Source organism: Misgurnus anguillicaudatus, chromosome 21 (genome assembly GCF_027580225.2).
Source record: "Misgurnus anguillicaudatus chromosome 21, ASM2758022v2, whole genome shotgun sequence".
NCBI classification, from domain to species: domain Eukaryota; kingdom Metazoa; phylum Chordata; class Actinopteri; order Cypriniformes; family Cobitidae; genus Misgurnus; species Misgurnus anguillicaudatus.
Window position 1 is genome coordinate 4478155 of NC_073357.2, and position 24583 is coordinate 4502737.

Consider the following 24583-nt stretch of genomic DNA (forward strand, 5'->3'; position numbering starts at 1 on the left):
GTATTGCATATCTTCAAACTTAAATCAAAAGCCATGGTTACTACACTTTTACTATAGTAAAACCATAATTAAAGAGTCCATTTAGAACAAAATGTGCATGAATATTTATGTAGAAATAATTGAACACACCCTGGATAAAGATATGCTTTAAAGCCACGATATTGTTTGTTTTAATAAAATAAATATTTAATGTTAAACCGCATATTGTAGGTTTATTTTTGTGAGATAAATATATAACCTTGTATGAAAATACCATACGAAAATTTAATGCGAAAGTAAAAAATTTTTTACAAGACTGTGCGCAAATATTTATTAAAAAATTTGACAGTTTCTAAGGTTTTCAAAATCCCATTTTTTTTTTCCAACAACGCGTCATATTATGCATGCAGATGGAGGATCTTTGTGGCTCAGTGTATGTTGTTATTCAGTAAAAGCAGTCGAAAGTTTGTGTTTTCGGTAGGTTTGTATTTCAATTTATCATCGTCATGGTAAATTATTGTGTTAGTGGAGGTTTATAAAACTCCAGCCTGTCAGGAGTGCAGATTTTTAAAAAAAACGCTTTGGAAAAGGGAGTCGGGCCGACTACCAAAACACACTTTTTGCCAATCAGCAGTAAGGTGAGTATCTACTAAACGACATCGGTACTTGGGTTGCGTATGTGTGTGGCGGGTCTATCAAAAGAAGGTCCAGGTTCTATTGGGGTAGGGGCGTGTTTGCTTAGGTGATTTCAAATGTCATTGGCTTTCAGATAGGGTGGCCATTCGTGCCAGTTTCGCCGGACACGTCCCGAACATGTTTTCGTGTTCGTTCTCCGGAAGTCGCGTTGGTCGATCGCATACGTCATCAAGGTTTAATATTTCGGGTTTAATTTCAGAAAAGCAACCGTTACATTTCAAGGTAAGAATGAAACTACAATTATTGTATGTCTTAAAAGAAATAAATCTTAATTTTCTAATGTATTTTAACTGAAATGTGAGAACCTCGATGACGTATGCGGTCGAGCAACGCGACTTCCGGAGAACAAACCCGAAAACATGTTCGGGACGTGTCCGGCGGAACTGGCACGAATGGCCACCCTACTTTCAGAGATCATGAACCCTGCCTTTAAAGCAACACTAAAGAGTTATTGCTCTTTGCTCCCCCTACAGGTTAGAAGTGTAATTGTCCATTACCCACTGTCGTAAATACTGCAGCATAGCTGGCTCTGATTGGATTGTAGGTCTGCCGTAAAGCAAGTTTTTGTAGTTTTCACTCGAACTACATTACCGCAACCCAACGGTTGGAAACTTCTTTAGTGCGGTTTTGGCCGATAGAGGGCTGCAAAGCGAATGTGAAAGTGCCGTTCATCCTGTTTCGAGTGGATGAACGACTGAAACTTTTTTGGAAGCGTTATTTTAAGGTAAGAAAAACCTCTTTGGTGTTGCTTTAAGGACCAATGGAACACCTTTGGAAACTTATGGTGGTATCTACTGCAGAAACCTTTTGTGGTTTCTTTGGAAAGCTGTAATGTTCCTAGTTTCCTAGTGGGTACTGCTGAAAAAACAACAGAAACCATTACAGAATTTGTAATGATTTTAATGGTTATAATTATGCTGAGAGTTACAGAGCATGCTGCACAACTTCTGATTCAGGCTCTTGCTGGACTACTGCAATGCTCTTCTTGCTGGTCTTCCTGTACAGTCTATTAAACCACTCCAACTGGTTCAGAACGCAGCAGCTCGGCTCATCTTGCAGGAGCCCAAGATGGCTCACTTAACCCCGCTTTTTATCTCTCTCCACTGGCTACCCATTGAAGCAGGCATCATAACTTTTACTGGGACCGCAGCAGCATACTTTCACACCCTCATACATTCCTACACCCCATCCAGAACCTTACGTTCTGCAAATGAGCTCTTGAAACATTCAAAAAACAAAAAAACCCATCTCTTCCAAAAATACTTGACATAAATAGACCACATTTCTTTCTCTTCTCCCTTTTTGGTAAAAAAGTCCACTAAACGAGGCCATAACTCTAAAGCAAGACTAACATAACCCAAATCGGGCTATTCATTCCCAGAGTAAAGAATAAAGATAATTGCATAATGTTATTACTTGCTCAGCCCTCCTCCTGAGGTTTCTGAGGAGGAGAGCGTCGCGTAAGGGTGTAGTATGAAGCCCAGACAGGTATCAGGGAGACAGCTGATGCAGTCTCGTCTCGGTTTCCACTCAACCGTTATTTTGATGATACTCAGTTAGTATCGATTTGGAGTGTCTGGTCGGGGGCGGGACTCTGGTTCTTGTAAGGGATTTAGTGTGCTGCCCAGTGACTTATTCTGATTCTCCCTAAACCAAACTGTGAAGAGTCTATCACAGAGGGAGACGTTGTATCTTCAATACCTAAATCTTTCTCTAAAACAGGTATTGTTTAGAAATAGTGAAAACTTGTATATTGTTATAGGCACCTTTTTCTATTGCCCAGGGTTCCCACACATTAGTTAACCTCAAATTCAAGAACTTTCTCAGGTCCAATACTCTTAAATTCAAGGACTAAATGTGGTGACACGTTTCAAGTGAGAGCAAGGTTACATCGTGTTACCTTTTAAGATGCATTGTTACAGTTCCCTTTTGAGGGAACTCGCACTGCGTCACTCCGGTAACACTTTGGGGACGCCTCCAGGGGTAAGTGCGTCTGAATGTGTTATATCAAATTCAACCAATGGTGATGCTTAACGACAAAGACAGGGTGACACGGGAGCCAGGAAGTATATCGCTATCTGAAATATTGCCAAAGACGGCATTACAGGGACGCAGGAAGTATACCAAGGGAGACGCAGCGTCCCGTTCCCTTCTCAGGGAACAACAGTTACATACGTAACCTGAGACGTTTTCATGTGTCAAACACAACTATGCAAAAAAGCATTTTGGTATGAATCAACATTCACATACAGAAGATATAAGCATTTAAAGCGAACAGTTTAGCACGTGGGCTTAAAAGTCTAGAATTTTTAGTAATATGGGAGTAATATGGACTTTTTTCCAGAAAACTTCTTGCATAAAATAGATTCAAGCACTTTCAATGACCTGTATGGGTGATTCTCACGAAAACTTGGTTTTAAAAATGTCAAGCATGAAAATGTAAAAATTGCTTAAATTTACTTTTTTCCCACCAGACATTGAAAAACAAAGTCTGGAGTAAATGGGAACATTAATTTAAAAACTTTTACTTATCATTTAACACTTTTTGTAACATAATTTAAAAAAATTCTCATTACCGCAACAGCCAGAAAACATCAACACTGACATATTTTCAAAATGACATGACAAACCTGAAAGAACATAATTTGAAGATTCTGCACATGTATTTAAAATCAAAGTATTATGCTTCTATTAATTAAATTAACATTTAATAAGCATCTGTTGTGGTAATGATAATCAAAATGTCGTGTAAGCATTCTGACAAGACAATATTTCAAATTAACTGTAAAAAAAATATCTTACCTGGTAGCCATCTTGAAGTAACTGGTCCATGTGCTTGGTCACTCAAAATCAAACTTTATTAAAATTCTGTATGTGTGCTTAAACTGTTCTTAAAAAGTGTTGCGGAGGATGAGAACATCAGGCATGGACACATCATTTTCCTAATTTTTCTTCATTATTATTATACATGAATATTCAGTAAATATTTTTTCTGTCATCTAAAGTAGTCTAGCAAAACATCCATTTATTTTTTTTCTTAATGTTTTTGTGTTAATTTGATTAAATGACAACATAACGCATGTTCAAACACAGCCGGACACATTGGGGTAATGAGAATTTCAGCAGAAAATGAGATAAAATTTACAATTATAAATTCTTATGTTGAAATCACACATTGTGCAAGGTAGAACACAGTATTGTGTTAATTCTGATGCTTTTTAATGTTACTATATTACACATTTTAAAGCTAAAATCATTAGTGCCGTGGTGTTTTAATGGTTTCGTGAGAATCACCCGTATATATGCATGTATATTTTCAAAAACTTCCCAGAGCCTTGAACTCCGCCCTCAGATTCACAAACTTTCAAGGATTTCAAGGACCCGTGGGAACCCTGTATTACCTCCCTATGACACATTGCTTTTATTGTTTCCTAATCTTTGTAAGTCGCTTTGGACGAAAGCTTCTGCTTAATGCTTAAATGTAAGAACCTTTCAGAAACCATATTTTTTTAGAGTGAAGTTTCCTTCACCTTTATGCAAATTAGACCCCAACTCTGCTGAGTCGCACAGCTCAGACCAAAGATATGAATATGCAAATTAGTCCCAGCTCAATTTTTAGCGCTGATGTGAAGAGGTTAAAGCCCGGGATACTGCACGTTTTTTGGCTGTCCCAGACAAAAATTGGCATTGTGAAACAATCGTGGCGATTTCTGTGATCGTGGCTCTTAATTGGTGGTCTTATGTTGTACAGTAAGAGAGGTTCAAAGATAATTTTCCCGGTCTTGCGACCAAATATAGCCTACGATAGTCTTCTGACAGTGTCAGAAATTCAGCATGATCAACGCACAGTGTGTTTGCTGCCTGCTACAACATGAGTACCAATATTTGTCACTAGCACATGCTGTTGACGCTGCGCTAACATGTGTCGAAGTCCTCGCAGCATACGATTCATTAGGTGTCATCGTACAGTCTACATGCTTGTCGTACCCAATTTAATGGAGAAAATACTCAGCAAGAATGATACATTTGCACATGCTTTGTCTTAAATCGTTTAAAAAACACAACATAGACGTATGAAAAAAAACCTGATATTCAACACAGGGGGACTTTTAAAATAAAATTAGAGGTGCATACTTTTTATTTGTATTTACAGTAACTGATTATGTATCTACAATAGTATTTTACATTGCATTAAATGATACATTTATATACACATGAGGAGAACTGTAATAAGAACTGTAATATTTTTATCACCTATCAGTTTGTCAAAGGCACTTCTCATGCACTCACTGTATTATAAACATTATTCATTTAAAAAATATTTACATAGAATTTTGTCTTTACAAAAAATACACTTTACAAATCTGTCACACAGAATTCAATTCTGTTTTCAAAATCATTCACCGAAATGTGGCAACAATGTCATTTTACAAAGCAGTGTTAACCTTTATAAAACCTACTGTACAATCTGATAAAACAAAATAATATATAAAAATAAATCAAATCATTGCACTTTATTGTACTCTTAAACATTATATTGCAGAATCTATGAATGGATGCTGGTGTAAAACTTTATATCAATGTGGTAAAGTGTTAACGTGCATCACAGTTACTGTATGTTTGTTTTAACTGTATTGGAGCTGTACAGTACATTGTATGAGTTATTATTGTATCTGCAGATTTATTCAACACAATCCAGCAGTAATATTGCTATCATCTCGTGATCTGCAGCACACGTTTATATTAAAATATACAGATTATCCACAATCTGAACTGTTCTTCATAAGAAATCTTCTCATGATTCTCTATGGAGAGGCTTTTCTTCTCCTGTAAGGAGTGTGAACACTACAACTGCTGAGCTCTGTGTACTGTGCCTGAATAAAAACATATTCAAATGATTTCATTGGAGGAAAATACAATGACAACAATGGCGGCCTTCAAAACTAGAAGTGTTGACTGGAGTTCATGTTATGTGAATTCACTTGACTTACTGTACCTTTAATTTATGATATCATTTAAACACACAGTCCCATACAGAAAAAAAATTATTTGGCCAATAATACATTTTTCATATATGCTAAATAAATTTTGTAAAAAGTAAAGCTTAATTAAATATATATTTGAATTTGAAAATAGATTTAGTACCTTCAGATATGAGAATATATTTTAATATGTATTTCAGGGGCAACACTAATTCTAATTTTACAACCTGTACGGCAAAAAAAATATTTTTCCTGGCCAAAATATGAAAGTTTGTATAAAATGTATATGTATGTATAAAATAGAAAATTATAAGTATATTTTTGTAGTTGAAAATAAATTTAGTTTTAATATTTTCAAACCTGTTATATACTATACACAGTTTTTCTTCCAATGCAATGTTAATATAAATTCTTTAACATATATTTCTTTTTAAAAAATATACAGGTGAAAAATACATTTTTGTAAATATATTTCAAAATATATTTAAAATAATACTTAAAAAAAATAAATATATATATATATATATATTTTTTTTTTTAAGTATTATTTTATATATATATATATATATATATATATATATATATATATATATATATATATATATATATATATATATATATATATATATATATATATATTGCAGTATGAATAATATGCATACACTGCAAAAAATGATTTTCAAGAGAAAAAAAAAAAATATATATATATATTTAGCAGTATGAATAATATGCATACACTGCAAAAAATGATTTTCAAGAAAACAATTCTTAGGGCTCTATCTTACACCCGGCGCAATGCAGCGCAATGCGCGACGCAAGTGTCTTTCGCTAGTTTCCACCCTAATTTTCACGTTTAGCGCTGCGTTGTTTAAATAGCAAATGCATTTGCGCCCCCTTTTGCGCCCATGGGCGTTCTGGTCTGAAAACGAGGCGTGTTCAGGCGCATTGTTGGCGCGTTGCTATTTTGAGGCAACTAAAATAGACTACGCCATTGACCAACAAAAACCTGGTCTAAAGTCTAAAGTCAATGGCGCAATATGTTTTATGTTATTTAAAGAGCGCATTAATATGCGCCTATAAACGGGAGGACAACGCGGGTTTGCTTATGACAAAGTACATGAATGCCCAGCAGCACAAAAATGCTTTTAAATATGAAAGATTAAAGGATTGAATGTAAAAGATTATTATTGAGTCTCTTGGACATAATTGAGGACTTATTATGAGACGTTAGAAGGCGCAAAGAGCAGCTTCACCTGCAGCCTGGTAAGTAAATAAAAGCTTTGCTTTAAACAATTGCATCTGTTTTTAAATGTTTTTTTTTTAATGCTACCTCACGGATTTATTGTATATGATGACTCTGTACCTGTGGATATGGTGAGATGAAAAACATTTGTAAGTAATGCTTAAAAAAACCTCTTTGCTAAAAAAACGCTGTCCAAAGTGCTGAAACGTGCGGAGAGCCGTTTGTAAATTCTTTATCTCCTGTTTGTTACAAATAAAGTATTTTTAGAGTACAAACCTTATCTTACATACTTGTAAATTATGTTTTGATGATATTGGATAGCCATACATTTAAAGCAATTAAAAGCCTGCTTTTTACTTCCATGACTAAAAGAAAACGGGTTTTAAAGGTTTTAATAAAAAAATAACAATTTCAATACAAGTGGAAAAACAACACAATTATTTAACATTAATCTTCAACTGGGGATCTTCTACCTCCACTTAGTTTTTCAGTTTACAAAAGTCCGTCGTCTAAATAGGGATTAGACATAGCGCCAGCGCAACTTGCTTTTAAAGGGGATGAGAGCTGAGACTCTCATTGGTTTATTGCACGTTACACCCAAAATACTCTCATTACAATAGGACCTACCCTTTTCGACCATGCGTTCAGCGCAAAAACCATTTTTCCCGTCGTTAAATTAGCAAACGTGGATTCGGACACGCCCATTTAGACGTTGCGTTGTGCGCTTCAGACAATGCGCTTAGATCGTTAAAATAGGGCCCTTAGTGTTTTTGTCTTGTTTTCAGTAAAAATATCTAAAAGTTCTTAAATTAAGATGCATTTTCTTGATGAGCAAAACGACCCAAGAAAAAAGTCTAGTTTTTAGTGCAAAAATATTACATTTAATAATTTTGTGCATAAAACAAGCAAAAAAATCTGCCAATGGGGTAAGCAATTTTTTCTTGAATTTAGTGTTTAAGAAAAATGTTTACGATTTTTTGCTTACCCCACTGTCAGATTTTGTTTTTTTGCTTGTTTTATGCACAAAATCACTCACATTTGATATTTTTGGTTTAAAAACCAGACTTATTTTCTTGGGTCATTTTGCCCACCAAGAAAAAGCATCCCAATTCAAGAACCCCTATATTTTTTACTGAAAACAAGACAAAAACACCAAGAATTTGTTTTCCTAAAAATCTTTTTTTTGCAGTGTAATAGAAGAAAAAAAGGAGCGCAAAAATCTTATATATCACTATAACAAGCCTTGACTTTAATATATAAACCTCAGATGAATAAATTGTAGTTATTACCATTTGGACATCTGAAGGCACTCTGGAGAGAAAATCCATCACCTCATTGTTTTCAATGGCGTATGGATTTCGCAGTTTCTTCGTGAATTTATGAATACCTAAAAAAACAAACATAAGACCAGAAACTAAAAACCCTCTCACATACACTCACATTCACTTTAAAGGTCCAATGTGTAGATTTTAGCAACATCTAGTGGTGAGAGTGAGATTAGTTTTAGTTTATTATTGATTTTATTGATTAGTTGCAGCCCTAGTCTTTATACACTGATAATATATAGTTAAGTATATTATGCATTTCTGTCCTTTTAAAAGTTACACAATGCACCTTTAATGATTTTACTAATAATGTTAAGAACCTGTAATATATTCGATTAAATCTGTTATCTTACCCCATAATAAAACAATGTAGCGTATTGGGATAAAATAGGTGATGATTGTGGCGATGATGAGAACCAGAAAGGCCAGATTAGATAGGAATGGCACAGACCAGTTAAACGTACTGGAGAGAAAAGAGAAAGAAAATATAAATTTTCACATTAACAAAAACATCATTGAATCCATTCTGGTCACACTTTAGAAATGTTTTAATATCACTGCATGTGTCATAAAAACTTTAAGACCAGCTGGTTCAAGTAAATTTGTGTTAAATGACTCGGATATGTTAATTGCACTGTCAGTACAACTTTTTAGAGTCTCGCTAACAAAATTTGAACCTACGTAGCTTAAACGAAAAGATGAAAACTCACTTCTTTATTCTTTCACCAAAGCACGCAATCTCCTCCAGAAGGTTCTGGACCGCAATGACAATCTCCTGCACCATGTGAATCTTCTCCATAATACCTTTCTTTTCAGACTCCTACAACAAGAAATATTCAACATGAATGTTTGTTTTTTCGGAAATGATTGAAGTTGTGGACGTGTGTAAGTGCTGTAATCATGGATGGAGAGTGTTAATACCTTCTCATCTTCCTCTTCTTCTTCATACATCTCCATAGTGTCCTGCCAAGCAAAGGTTTTACATTATGATTGAACGTCATTCAAGTTTACAGCCTGTTAGACATAAATGATCTTGATGGACCTGATACTATACAAGTCGATGTAAGTTAATTATGTTAAAGGGGGGGTTAACGCCATTTCATGCATTCTGACTTATTAACGCAGTTAAAGAGTTGGATTTTTATGCTTACATGGGCAAAGTTTCAAAGAACCATTTGGATGCGTGAAGGAGTATTTCTGTGCCGAATGCACTTTGTCAGGGTTCGTACAAGTTTCTGAAAGTTTTTATCGACTACTGCAGTGAACAGTGCTGGAAGTACAGTGGAAGTCCATATATGGGCATTCTTCCAGAATAGGGCGCTCGATGCGAAGTTCGTCACAACATGTATGTAGCCCGTCATGTGTGTGGTTCATAATTTCAAATGTGTTCTGCACATCGAGTGATCCTATGTGCATCATGTGTCTTGTCAAAATAAGTGCCTACTGCAGATGCGTCTTAAGGGTTTATGATGAAAGAGACGCTCGTGTTTGCCAGATACTCGCATAATCTCGTGCGTAATCAGAGTTTACTGTTAAGGGAGTGTCTTGCGTGTATTTTTTTAACGTCTCTTTTGATGCATGTGTCCCAGTAATAAAACAACCGGGTCATGAGTTGCAGGCGGTAAGTAAAACTGCATTAAATGTTTTGTTAGCAATCATATAAAGTAAACAATGTGAACATGTAGCGAATCATACGTTATTCAGAGACAGAGAAACAAACATAGGAAGACTTTTAACCTATTGCACGAGTTCGCTACGCACAGCTGCACATTTACAATGCAGCTGTTGCGTATTTAACAGCAGGACCTTCAGCGCTAGATTAAAACCTTGGATAGCTTACTGCGCATAATCTATGCACACAGCATCCAAGACATAATATATAAATGTGTTTATGTAAGAAGGCTGTGTAATTTTTTTCTTGTTTGAGTATGGATTGACTTTTTCTTAGTTTAACTGTTGTATACATGAATAGTCATGTTCTGTGGTAAAGTCCTTACATTTAAAAAAATTATGCGTAATTATTTAATTTATAATTTATTATAAATTAATTAATTTATAATTTAATTATAAATCAATTATAATTAATTTATAATTAATTATAAATTATCTCCCTAACATTGTTTTATTAATAAGACAGGTATGTAATTTGGTATCTGCTTTGCAGCTTGTTCACATCACTCCAAACACGTTAATGTAAAAATATGACATTATTATCAAAATATTACAACTTTATTCACGTTAAATAACGACTTTATTCTCATTAAATAATGACTTTATTCTTGAAATTATATTTATTCGGACTTTTTTCTCGTTAAATAATGACTTTATTCTCGCATTTTAATGACTTTAATCTCCAGATGTTTTTCTTTTTTTATTTTAGCTTGGCCCTAATCCTCATTCATAAGCAATAGAGCAGCCTGCCTCCGCTTTTTAAAAATAGCGTGTGTTGATAATAAATGTTTAAACTAACATTGTGATATGCTGAAAATATATATTTTATATAGATGTTATGGCAAGTGAAGTGTTGATTTGAGAGGCTCAATTGATCAAACATGTAGTCAACTTGCTGTCGACTAACAGCTTTTCATCATAAAAAAACTTAGTAAAAATATAACTATTTTGCCATTTAAAACAAAACTGAACTGCTTTAATTGCTGCAAGACTAGTAGGCTTACAGCTGTGTAAGGAGTTATTTTTTGCAATTTCTGCGGATTTCTTTTGCAAAATCTATGTGGATTTTTGCGGAATGATCTGAGAGAATGTGAATATTACAAAACAATAAAATATTTTATATAACTATATTATATGTTTTATTTAAGGATTACTCTGAATTAAACTGGACCAACATGAACCAACAGATAATGTGCTGTCACGACCACAGAGTTTATATAAAATACATATATTACTGTCTACAGTGTAACAATAAAAAAGGCTTCATGATAAATTTAGCGTATATCAAGATAATTTCACAATGTATATATATTTTTATCTTGTAAACAGATTTGAAATAATAAATGATTGTTGCGTCACGATTGAGATCTTCTCCGTGGTAAGTTTTATTTCAAGTTTTACATATCAAATGGTTTGTGCTTTCTCTCATAAACAATAGATTCCTGATAAGCTGTCGGGCAAGGGCCGGGTCAGGGCCTAGATTTCAGGCCCGTGCAGGGCTCTATTGCTTGCTCGTGACTCGCTTCAGGAGCACAGCTTCTTCCGAAAAATAACGGTACAGCTGATCAGCCTTTTATAAATATGATTAAACTACAGACTTTTTAAAATTAAGAAGGATGCAATAGTACACTATAGGTACTTAAGATTAACATGAGATAAGTAGATATAGTTTGTGTGATGTGAGCTTTAAGTGTTCTCACCAGATCTCTGCTGACTCTCTCTGAAGCGATCTGAAGATAGTTCCACGCTATGAGCACAACCATGAACAGAGGTAACATATAAAACTCCCAGTACCACACCATAAGAATAAAAACCTGCAGGAAAACAAAGATATTTAGACTCATACAATACAATTATAGATCACATTATTAAACACTTCTCATAGGAATTAACATTTACATTCAGATGGCCAGCGAGAGAGAGAGAGAGAAAATGGTCATGTATTATTAAATTATGTTTTAAAACACAATAAATTGAGTTGAATCAAGATGAAAAAAGAAAAATACAAAGATGTTCATAAATGTTAATGTTACACTATACTGTGTAGGAGCCAAAATAATATGTGTAATATATGTTTATAATATGTGTTTTTTACTTTGACCATTGTGTGGCGCTGTGACCATTAAATTAAGCATATAGGTCAAACCACCTGACTATCACATTAGGAAGGAAACCTTTATGCTAATTGTAATGGTCACAACGCCACATGTATGTGACTAAATGTAACTCAGCATTTGATCGGCCAAATTCATGAAGCTTAATCTAAAACAGTAAATATAAACATACACACAAAACTAGCATGAAAATAGAAAAATAAACCCAGCAAGCAATTTTGCGTTTAAAAGACATCTAATAGACATCCAAACACAGCCCAGATGTCTAGGCTAAAACAAGGCAAAATTTGGACTGTCGCTGAAAATTTAATAGACATCTAAACGTAGCCAAAAAATAAAGGAAATAAAATAAATAAATAAAACCAAACACCAAGTTATTTTTGCAAAACCCACATGTAACCAAATTCAAGTGTATGTGGGCTAGAAGCGTGTTACTCATAGCCGGACTATATCGGGTCTATGGTTAACCTAGACAGTGAAATGACAGCTATTGCTTGTTAGGAAAAGTCATAACACAATAAAGGGAAATTGCAAACCCATTTTGAACATGACCTGAAGCACAAATGAATATAAATAGGGGTTAATGAAAGACTTGTCATACCAGAAATGCTATGATACTCCTCTGAACACTTTCCCACTGAAAGCAGCTTTTGATGAACTGGTTTACACGGCACACGGCACGATAAAGATTCCTCACGCGAACAACATTCCTGGCAAGAACCTGTCGATGTTACATTTACACATTTTACAGTTAACCCTTATCCAAAGCGACTTACAAATGAGCAACATCACAGAACATTTAAAAGTAAAGTAAAACGTAAAAGTAAAGTTAAAGGGTGTAAATCGTTTTTAATTTTCAATTTAAGCTTTTGATTCAAACAATTACAAAAACAAGATAATTTAATTAATAAAAAGGTTAAATAAATGCATGATTTAAATTCACTGAGGGACAGGGCTGATTCTAGTCCCAGACTAAAATCTAGGTTTGAGCTGCCTTCATTTCAAAAAACCTTATACTGACATATTTTACCATACATCAGTGTCATTGTTTTGTCTCAAGACACCAGTACTGTTCTTACAGGTTTGTCTGTAAAAATGACTTAAATGTCCAAATATAACTAAGACCTAGTCCTGGATTAATCTAAACCCTATTCAGGAAACCGCCCCAGAGTAATTGTGTAAAATAATCGTAAATAAGATCCCTCCAAATAATCATGATTATGATTCTGCAAATAATAAACATATTTGTTCCAAACCATTTTGGTCCGGGACTCCCAGTTTGGTGCAATCTTTAACAGTTTGCCTTGTATGGTTGTATAGTATAGTACAATATACTACACAATATACAAAAACACAACCATAATCATAAAATTTAAGCTTGTACCTTCTTAGAAAACTTGGCATTGTCCTCAAGGAACTTCTGTTCTCTAGGTGTGAACGTCCTGATGCTTGCTTTCACCTAACCAACAAAACATTAGACACAAAAAACATCATTAAGTATAAATAGGAAAAATGTAAAGAAAGGCAGAGTATTGATCTCTAGATTAAATGCATATTTTGTGACTCACAGAATTGAAGATAACTTCAAGCTCCAGTAAAATGGTTCCTTTGGACAATCCTCCTAAATTCTCTTTTCTCAGAGGACAAGCAACCTGCTGGCCATTATGTACCTGTTGAAAATAAATGAATATACAATAATTAAAGGATTAGTCAATTTTCTTAAAAAAAATCCAGATAATGTACTCACCACCATGTCATCCAAAATGTTGATGTCCTTTTCTGTTCAGTCGAGAAGAAATTAAGCTCTCCGAGGAAAACATTCCAGGATTTTCTCATTTCAATGGACCCCAACACTTAACAGTTTTAATGCAGTTTAAAATGGCAGTTTTAAAGGACTCTAAACGATCTCAAACGAGGCATAAGGGTCTTATCTAGCGAAACAATTGTCATTTTTGCCAACTTTCAGCTGTGTGACGAGCCAGCGCGACCTCACGTAATTGCGTAATGATGTTGAAAGTTCATGTGTTACATATATGAAACGCACATTTGCGGACCATTTTAAACAATAAACTGACACAAAGACATTAATTAGTATCATTCGACATACAACAACGTTGGAACGGTCCTCTTTCTCCACACAGTAAACACTGGGGCGTAGTTTTGCATACGTTATCTGTGACCTCTTGACGTGATGACGTATTGCGCGAGGTCGCGCTTGCGCATTAAATCTGTTAAATCTGTGTTGGGGTCCATTAAAGTCCATTAAAATAAGAAAAATCCTGGAATGTTTTCCTTAAAAAACATAATTTCTTCTCGACTGAACAAAAAAGACATCAACATTTTTGATGACATGGTGGTGGGTAAATTATCTGGATGTCTTTTTTGAAAATTGACTCATCCTTTAATGAAATTAGAAATTAATTAATCATTGCTATTCATGTTAAGACCAAAGTAAATCGTTGCACTTACAGAGAGTAAAGGAACGGCCACCTTCCCCAAGAAATCTGGAGCTTTGTCTCCGTCTTCATCAAACACGGTTATTTCCAAAACCTCATGAATGTCTTTTACTGGGCTGCCCATAAAAACACACAAAACAGAAGTGAACACATTTAGTTTGATATCGATCACACATTTGTACTAAAAAATAAAAACAAAATTATGAAGATACTGACAAAGTGAAGACTTTATTCCACTCTGGGTTGAGGGTTTTGTAGATGGTGTGAGTCTGCATCCTGTTGTTTCCCAATTCCAGGACACAAAACGGATCGCTCTTTCCTTATGACACACAAAATATTACTGTAAATTAGACGTCTTCTCAGGTAAAAAAAAAATGCACCTGACCCAAGTCACTTTTTACCTGAACCCGACATGCATAAATCTTTTTATTTTTTTAAAGAAAGACCTGACCCGAGACAAACCCGAGAAAATTAGACACAGTGGCAATTTGTACACGGCTTCGCAGGCCCCAGTCAGAAAGAAACCATGTGGCCTCGCAACCAATTTGTTATCTACTGACGACACCAATGTGCATTCAAAATTGATTGACAGGTCTGGCTCAACGAAAATGACCTTCGCCATCCACATGATATCGCAAACTCTCTTGGCAAACAGATGGGGGACATGGTTGTAGCAGAACTCTATGCACACCAGTGAGATAGTTTGGGTTTTCTCATGTCCGTTTGGCAAAAACACATTCATTTTAAATGACCCGAGACCCAATGCCACTAATATTATACCCGAGCCATGTACGAGGTACACATGACACTTAGACCCAAACCCGTAAAGACCTCTACTGTAATGGCGCTTTTCAATTGCATAGTACCCCACGGTTTGGGTCGGGTCAGCTTACTTTTGGGAGCTTTTCCACTGGGTGCAGTACGTAGCCCCCATATAATTTTTTAGTACCACCTCGGTCGGAGTTCCAAGCGACCCGAGCTGATACCAAAACGTGATGCGAAAACATTGTAGATCAGTGATTGGTCTGAGAGAATCGTCACTACCAGCGTCATTGCTATAATGTAAAAGATTAGCTTTACCTGCATGCTAGCTTGCGCTGTCTCGAGTAATCATGTTGTCATCTGTGGTTTGCTGTAAATTCCCAAACTCCCTTTTAGCGATGAATACATCCACAGGTTGTGAATCAGGAACACCGTACCAATTTTTCTCCAGACTTGCAGTTTGTGGCAACGCGCACGTCTACATACATGCTTAATTGTAACTTAAATGAGGCTCCACGGAGCGCGTTGACCGACGACGCCACCGTGTTTGTACAGAAAGTCATGTGAGACAGATGTAGTGATAAACGCGATGTGCAAACATCTATTTGTGGTGGTCAATTTTGATTTTGTGGCAGACTGAGAAATAAATACATGTATGGGAATGTACAACGACGCTCTCACTTGTTACTAAAGTGTTACTAAACTCGATGGAAAAGCTAACCAAGCCAAAGTGAGGTGAGCTGACCCGACCTGACCCAAACCGTGGGGTACTATGCAATGGAAAAGTGCCATATATGACTTACAGTACGGTGACAACAAAGAAAAACTTACCATTCAGATCAGCAGCCATGAGGTCAGTGGCCTTGATGACTTTGACCTGAAGGAAACCGACATCTTTCATGTCCTTCAAACAGTTCCTGAAACCCTGACGACATAAAGACAAAACTTAAAGAGCTGTACACTTTTAGTATTTGTTGCTTTGTTGTTATAACACCATTCTTGAAATAGTCTACTACACTAAAAAAGAAGCATGCAGTTTGTTCACTACGCAAATTTTTTTTATGCTGGAAATACTCAGATGATAGTTGCTGCGTCCGAAATTGCCTACTTCCATACTATATAGTACCCGAAAAGCAGTAGGCGAGGCGAGTAGTATGTCCGAATCAAGCGTGCCGCACAAGCTATGAAAAGTGAAGCCAAAACGTCTCGATCGCCCCCCAGTGTCTGGTCCCAGTATAGGTCATAAACCCCGCCTCCCCATGTTATTCAATGGGACTTGAGACCAACTAAACAATTTAATTACACATCCATTATCTATTTTCCGAAGCTGGTTTCTGTCATTTACTGTAGTTTTTATCACACTGTTGTAAATTCAAGTGTTTGTTTTTAAAATAAGTTTGTTTTTAGTTAGTTATTTAATGCTATAAAAACGGTGGTGTCACGTCATGATTGACAGCTGTGATATGTGCATTCTTAAAGAGCGAGGGCGGGGCATTGATTTCGCGGCTTTACTTCCTGCTCACTGGTCCCGAAATCGCTACTGCGCAGACTCAAGACCCAAGAGGTCAGCGCTGTGTCGGGACACTGATGGCTTCACTTTTCACCAATGGAAGAGAGCGGACGGGCATCGTCCATCTTTTATTACAGTCGATGGTCCGAATACATAGTATTCGAAAAACAGTATGCGAAAAGTACCTGGATGACCTACTACTTCCGGTTAAATTCTGCAGTGTGCATACGATGACAACGTATGTCACGTGATGTAGCAACATGGCGGATGTAGTACGTCCGAATCTCATTCATACTACCAGGGTTCATACTATACGGTACCTATTGTTTTAACGGTAAGGTACTTCATCTCATTCAGTACCTACTGTATGTGGTTTCAGACGCAGCCATTTACTACTTATATCCCAAGTCTTTATTGGCATTCATGTACTCTGCATAGCATGCAGTAAACATAACGCAGTAAAAAAGCGAATGATGTACACATACGTATTTGAGGCGCATGTTATCTCTCTCGTGAGGTTCATCCAGCGGTGCAGCGATGAGGTCTGTGATCGAAGCTCCAGTGCAGAGTGTTGGTGTGACCAGAAACACGACCTTCCCTTTACATGGATCCAGTTCTGGTGTGAACAGAGTCGGTTTGTTGAACGGCAACCCAGACAATTGAACCTCACACCTGAAACACAGGGGCACGTGGTCAATCTGTATATAAGTGGCATTATGGCATTCAGAAAAACTTAGTAACTCACTGTCCGTAACATTCCTCATATTTCCGTCCTCCTTTTCCCACGACTTCAATCTCCAAAAGGTTTGATCCGTCAGGGAACTGGTTAAAGTCAAACCTCTCTCTCCACTGTATGTTAACCTTCTTAACTTGGCTCTGTATGGGTGGACAAAAAAAACACTGTTTTATTTTTTAAACTTAAAATGAACTCGGGTTGCTACATTACAAAACCCGAGATCTTTAAAGGTGCACCGTGTAATTTTTAGAAGGATCTCTTAACAGAAATGCAAAATATTATACAAAACTATATTATCAGGCGTGTATAAAGACCTTTTATAATGAACCGTTATGTGTTTATTACCTTAGAATGAGACATTTTTTTTCCATACCGAGGGTCCCCTTACATGGAAGTCGACATTTTGTGCCGCCATGTTTTTCTACAGAAGCCCTTAACGGACAAACTTTTTTTACTAAGTTGTCTCCAATGATGACAGGTGGTGGCTACCGTAGTTTCTCTATGCGTTTCAAAAGTGAGAAGTGAGCAGTGAGCTGAGCCATTGGTTGCAACCTCACCACTAGATGCCGTTAAAATTTACACACTGCACCTTTAAAACAGGAATTTTTCTTTTATCTTTTGTGCTGTTCTACGTCATCTACTGTCAGAGATTTGCAAGTTTATTCAGCCCGTCTAGTGTTTGTTTTCCACAAAGTTGAAGTCAGACCACTCTGTTTTTCCTTTACATCTTAAAATGATCGAAAAACAATAAGAATAATAATAATATATGCCACAAAATCTAAATATTGAGAAAATCATCTGTAGCCTCTTATGGAACGGCTGAAATTCCACAAGGGGGAGTATTTGTTCCTCAGACGTTGCACAATAAACGTGACATCCGAATATATTCATTATAAATCGTGAATGAAAAGTGAGATTCGAACGAATGTCCGTTAGTGAACTAATTGTACACACTATTTATATCGTAATTCGGTCAGAAACATCAAGATTGTGAGATGAACAAATCGATTTGGATTAAAAGGCTTAAATATTCCATTTCCTTGGACTTTTGGGGATTTATGAACAATTTGTTTTGGACAATTTCACCGAAGCGGATAAAGGGAAGATTTCGAAGGTAAGTAAATATCCTAAATCGGCGCCGCCCGGTTCAGGTAACTAACAACTAGATTACAGTTTTATGACTGCTAAAAATCATATAATGTGTGCGCTTAATGGAATCCCTAAAGTCTAAGCTTTCCAACAATGTGCCGCATGACCGTATATTTTGAAGATTTAATGCTTCAAAGTTACAATGACGTAATGTAGCCTCACATGCAAGGGAGGGGGTGTACCGTGTATGGCACAGTGTTCCTTATCAGGTTAAAGTTATCCAAATGAAGTCCTTAGCAATACATATAACTAATTATAAAAAAAAAATTTATATTTACAGTAGGAAATTTACAAAATATCTTGATTTAACATGATCTTTACTTAATACCCTAATGATTTTTGGCATAAAATGTATAATTTTTTTGGGCCCATACAATGTATTGTTGGCTATTGCAACAAATATACTGGTGCGACTTATGACTGGTTTTGTGGCCCAGGTTCACATACAGTTTAAAAATTTAAATTTAAAACAAAGCCAACTTCAACCACAAGTATGTTGCATCTTTGATCATAGGATGTCTATAATTTTAACCCCTTAAGATGAGGGAAGTTATTAATCTATTAGTAGAGCCCTATGATTTTCGCAATGCGGATAACGCAGATGAAATCACTGAATCCAAATGAACGTAAACATTTTCCTTTTCCCTAATATTGGACGCACAAACAGGGTTCGTCAAAGCCCGGAACACAGCAGACAAAATAGGTACTGTATACTGAACTTTCTTTCAGCGTTCGCCTTGTGCACACACACGTCCGCACAGCTTTAAAAGTATATTAACAGCATATTCACAAATTCAGAAAACTGAGGAAAAACAGCAGATCCACCACTGCAGTGAATAAACTGTATCATAATAATTGTTTATCATGATAATTATCAATATCAACTGATATGAAAAACATTATCTTGGTAGGTTTTTTTTTGGCCATATCGCCCAGCCCTAATGTATAGTTTGTTAGCTTAGGATATTAGTGTTATTAATATGTAATAACAACTTGTGCCCACAATGACATTTTACAAAGTAGGCCTATTCTCACTATACATCATTCTTTTGGCAAAATGGATGAAATATGAAAAATACACTCTTAGAGCTTTTTAATGATATATACTTTGTCAAGATTTGTTAGATTAGGATATTTGTGTTATAAATATGTAATAACAACTTGGGCCCACAATGAAATTTTACAAAATTACTATCATTATACGTCATTCTTTTGGCAAAATGGATGAAATATGAAAAATACACTCTTAGAGCTTTCCAATGATATATAGTTTGTCAAGATTTCTTAGGTTTAGAATATAGGGTAGTATTATAAATATGTAATAACAACTTGGGCCCACTAGTGGTACCGTAACAGTTAGGGGGTTAAATTGCAACAGATATTTTTGGGTTTTAGGCCAGACCTGTTAACAAGCAAAGTTATTGTTCATGCACTCTTTGTTGATGTTTTTAAAAAAAAAAAAAAACTAAAATGGTATCAACAAATTTACTTGTAAAAACAGCAATCAAGAAAATCATAATCGGTGCATCACTGGTTTGATCTGCACTGATGCTCCACAATACCTTGCTTTTATATTTTTGATCGCCTAGTCTGAAGCGAACAAACATGTCACTCTGTCCATCCACTGGAAAGTCCCGACCCTCCACGAGAGTGATGGTGTAGACCCCCGTCCACAGCTGGCTTTTTTTCATGGACTCTGTGAGACGTTTGTTATGTTCTGTTGAACTTCCCTGAGAAATAACACAAAAGGTGGGTCAGACATGAGCTGAAGTGTAATTCTTTTACATGTAGGCTATGCATTTGGCAGATGCTTTAATGCAAAGCGACTTCAATGTATACATTTTTTTAGTGTGTGTGTTCTCTGGATATCAAACCAGTAATCTTTTAAAGCAATGCTCCAAAAACTGAGCTACAGGAGCACAAAATGCACCTATCACCTAATTTAGGAATACATGGTGCAATTCCCAGGAAGTCCGCATATTGATACAATGTAGAGCATTTATGCATTTGCTGTCACTGTCAAGTTAGTATGAAACAATTAGTTACAAATAGACGTACAAAACAAATGCTTCTCACCGTAAAACTCCTCCTTTTCCTCTGGGCCCACCTCTTCCCAGTCAAAACAAATCATGTTAACACATAAGCAGCAAGACAGTTTGCAGAGTTAGTGGCAGTTGCCGTGCAAAAGCAAGCCTTTACGATCGCAATCATCCCAATCCTTACATGTTTTTTGTTTTTGCCGTCTCTCACGGATAAACAGATGTCAATGACTATCACACCCATGTCGTCCTCTAGGCTGTTGGGGTCGTCCAAGGCCAGCACCATTTCATTGCGCCTGTTTAAAGATTACAGACAAAAACATCAGAAACTGAACTCATGCCATAACATCAAGAAGATTTCAAATGGACTTACTTATCAAGTTCCAGATCACTGAGAACAACAGCACAGGAGCCCATGAAATCATCCAAGGTGAGATCTCGATCGTAAACCTAAATGATTGAAGGATGAATGATAGGTTTTAATATTTACATCAATACAGATTTCACATAGACATACACTCACCTAAACGATTATTAGGAACACCTTTTCAATTTCTTATTAATGCAATTATTTAATCAACCAATCAATCACATGGCAATTGCTTCAATGCATTTAGGGGTGTGGTCCTGGTCAAGACAATCTCCTGAACTCCAAACTGAATGTCAGAATGGGAAAGAAAGGTGATTTAAGCAATTTTGAGCGTGGCATGGTTGTTGATGCCAGACGGGCCGGTCTGAGTATTTCACAGTCTGTTCAGTTACTGGGATTTTTACGCACAACCATTTCTAGGGTTTACAAAGAATGGTGTGGAAAGTGAAAAACATCCAGTATGCGGCAGTCCTGTAGGCGAAAATGCCTTGTTGATGCTAGAGGTCAAAGGAGAATGGGCCGACTGATTCAAGTTGATAGAAGAGCAACTTTGACTAAAATAACCACTTGTTACAACTGAGGTATGCAGCAAAGCATTTGTGAAGCCACAACACACACAACCTTGAGGCGGATGGGCTACAACAGCATAAGACCCCACTGGGTAACACTCATCTCCACTACAAATAGGAAAAAAAGGCTACAATTTGCATGAGCTAACCAAAATTGACGAGTCTCGATTTCTGTTGAGACATTCAGATGGTAGAGTCAGAATGAGAACATGGATCAATCATGCCTTGTTAACACTGTGCAGGCTGCTGCTGGTGGTGTAATGGTGTGGGGACGTTTTCTTGGCACACTTTAGGCCCCTTAGTGCCAACTCAGCATCGTTTAAATGCCACTGCCTACCTGAGCATTGTTTCTGACCATGTCCATCCCTTTATAACCACAATGTACCCATCCAATGATAGCTACTTCCATCAGGATAATGCAACATGTCACAAATCTCGAATCATTTCAAATTAGTTTCTTGAACATGACTAAATTCACTGTACTAAAATGGCCCCCACAGTCACCAGATCTCAACCCAATAGAGCATCTTTGGGATGTGGTGGAACGGGAGCTTCGTGCCCTTGATGTGCATTCCACAAATCTCCATCAACTGCAAGATGCTATCCTATCAATATGGGCCAACATTTCTAAATGATGCTTTCAGCACCTTCTTGAATCAATGCCATGTAGAATTAAAGGAATAGTTCGGCCAGAAACGTTATTAAACCCATGATTTACTCACCCCCAAGCTGTCCAAGTTGCATATGTCCATCGTTTTTCAGACAAACACATTTTCGGATATTTTAGAAAATATTTTAGATCTTTCTGTTGATTAAATGTAATGTTACGGGGTCCAGCCATAGTCCACGACCTTCAAGTCCAAAAAAAGTGCGTCCATCCTTCACAAATTAAATCCAAACGGCTCCAGGATGATAAAAGGTCATCCTGAGATGACAAAGGTCAAAGGTCTTCTGAGGGTAATCCATGCGGTGTTGTTGTAGAAATATCCATATTTAAAATTTTATTAACGTAATTAACTACCTTCCGATAGCGCCGCCATCTTAGACTCAGGAGAGAGTATTAGCGTAGTGTGCGCACTTTTCTTAGTGACGTATGACAAATTCGGAGGGCGGGGGGATAGAGCAGCAGCAGAGAAACCTCTGTATGCTGCGTAAGCGCTCATCCTGAATGCGGATGATACTAAGATGGCGGCGCTACCGGAAGGTAGTTAATTACGTTAATAACATTTTAAATATGGATATTTCTACAACAACACCGCACGGATTACCCACAGAAGACCTTTGTTTATCATCCTGGAGCCGTTTAATTTGTGAAGGATGGACGCACTTTTTTTGGACTTGAAGGTCGTGGACTATGGCTGGACCCTGTAACATTACATTTAATCAACAGAAAGATCTAAAATATTTTCTAAAATATCCGAAAATGTGTTTGTCTGAAAAACGATGGACATATGCAACTCGGACAGCTTGGGGGTGAGTAAATCATGGGTTTAATATCGTTTTTGGCCGAACTATCCCTTTAAGGCAGTTCTGAAGGCGAAAGGGGGTCAAACACAGTATTAGTATGGTGTTCCTAATAATCCTTTAGGTGAGTGTATGATATACATATCAGGTTGAATTTATACCTTGGTAAAAAGTTTCTGGTCCAGGTTGCGGATTGGGAAAGAGAAGGTTTCATTCCAGACAGGGTTCAGATTCTTATAAACCACTTTACTTTTGTAAATGGTTTTTCCATCCAGTTTGAATTTCACGTATGGATCACTTGTGCCTAAAAGAACATAATAGCTTTTACTAACCACCCTCAAATTTGGTTTAAATATTTATGACATAGAAAAAAAATGTTAAAGGGAAAAACGTTGGCAGACGCTTTTATACAAAATGACTTGCAATGGATTCAAACAAGATGTAGCCGTTGTCTCTAATTTTAAATATATTTTAAGGCCGGTATGACCTGTTAACAATCAAATAAGGCTGTGTGGTACAACATGCAGGAAGCTAGCCTGTTTTCATATGGTAAGGAAACCATAAAACAGGAAGTGACATCACATATTTGGTCTGCTGGATGGAGGTCAGTGAGTTTCTTAAAACGTTCACACCTAAAACTATGAAAATTATTAATATTTGCCACTCCTTTTTTCCTTCATAATTGTCTCACCTATCCATTCTTTTTAAAGAGAGATTATTTTGAAAACACGTTACAATGGCACCAAAAGCTTTGAGTCTGCTAGTAAAAATTACAACGACATACTACAGTTTTTTTTTTCATTTTAATTAAATTTTTCATTATTACTTCAGTAAACATTTTTTAAGTTATTTTGTAGGCATTTTTCGCCTTTTATTTACAGTAACAGCCAATTTATACTTTGCGTCGGGGTTACGCCGTAGGGTACGCCAGACGCTACGCACGTAGGCAACGCCGTCATGAGCATTTATACTTCTGCGTTTGTGTTGCTCTGGAATCATGCAACCCTAGCTGGGACTTTAACCGTGTCGCGGAAAGCATGTCACGTTATGTGTCGAAGCACCGCCCATCACACCAGTAAAACTTTACTTCAGTAAAAAAATTTATAGAAAAATTTTCATGAATTGATGTTTTTCTTTTCTGCTTTAATAGCAGTATACATCTAGGGTGGCATGTAAGTTACCTACGTTATTAATGTTTTCCCACTTTGACCTGGGAACATTATCCAGTATACTTTAAAGCAAATTATATTAAAAAAAAATTTTAAACTTTGGTGTCACAGAGTTAACATGCTCACAAACACTAACTAAAGTAATGACATAGAAATTGTGCAAAATCCTAGTTCTTTAATTATAATGCAATAAAAAAAAAATACATATATACACACATAATATATATATATGTAAAGTCTTATTTTTGAACCCCACTATTCATCATTGATAACCCTCCAGTGAAGTTCGGTGTACAGGAGCATTTACAATCAGTCTAGTTCAGGTACCACGGACCAGCATCAAACTCGG

The 24583-nt window shown here is 36.3% G+C and overlaps 1 protein-coding gene across 3 annotated transcripts in view; it reads right to left on the minus strand.

Moving 5' to 3' along the window:
• Positions 1-4790: 4790 nt before the first annotated feature.
• Positions 4791-24583, minus strand: part of mctp2b (multiple C2 domains, transmembrane 2b) — a 41489-nt gene continuing 21696 nt past the window's right edge. For 2 of the 3 annotated variants that reach the window (XM_055175092.2, XM_055175129.2), the window contains 19 exons: positions 23227-23369; positions 21036-21112; positions 20847-20958; positions 20700-20732; positions 20186-20353; positions 17484-17614; positions 17224-17410; positions 16060-16153; positions 14683-14785; positions 14480-14582; positions 13579-13680; positions 13395-13469; positions 12612-12731; positions 11597-11710; positions 9147-9188; positions 8936-9045; positions 8579-8688; positions 8190-8287; positions 4791-5549 (listed from right to left, as the gene is read on the minus strand). In XM_055175092.2, the coding sequence (XP_055031067.2) occupies positions 5481-5549; positions 8190-8287; positions 8579-8688; positions 8936-9045; positions 9147-9188; positions 11597-11710; positions 12612-12731; positions 13395-13469; positions 13579-13680; positions 14480-14582; positions 14683-14785; positions 16060-16153; positions 17224-17410; positions 17484-17614; positions 20186-20353; positions 20700-20732; positions 20847-20958; positions 21036-21112; positions 23227-23369 (1991 nt within the window). In that variant the 3' untranslated portion in view covers positions 4791-5480. The remainder of the gene's footprint in view (positions 5550-8189; positions 8288-8578; positions 8689-8935; positions 9046-9146; positions 9189-11596; positions 11711-12611; positions 12732-13394; positions 13470-13578; positions 13681-14479; positions 14583-14682; positions 14786-16059; positions 16154-17223; positions 17411-17483; positions 17615-20185; positions 20354-20699; positions 20733-20846; positions 20959-21035; positions 21113-23226; positions 23370-24583) is intronic. The other variant, XM_055175093.2, reaches the window with a different exon arrangement.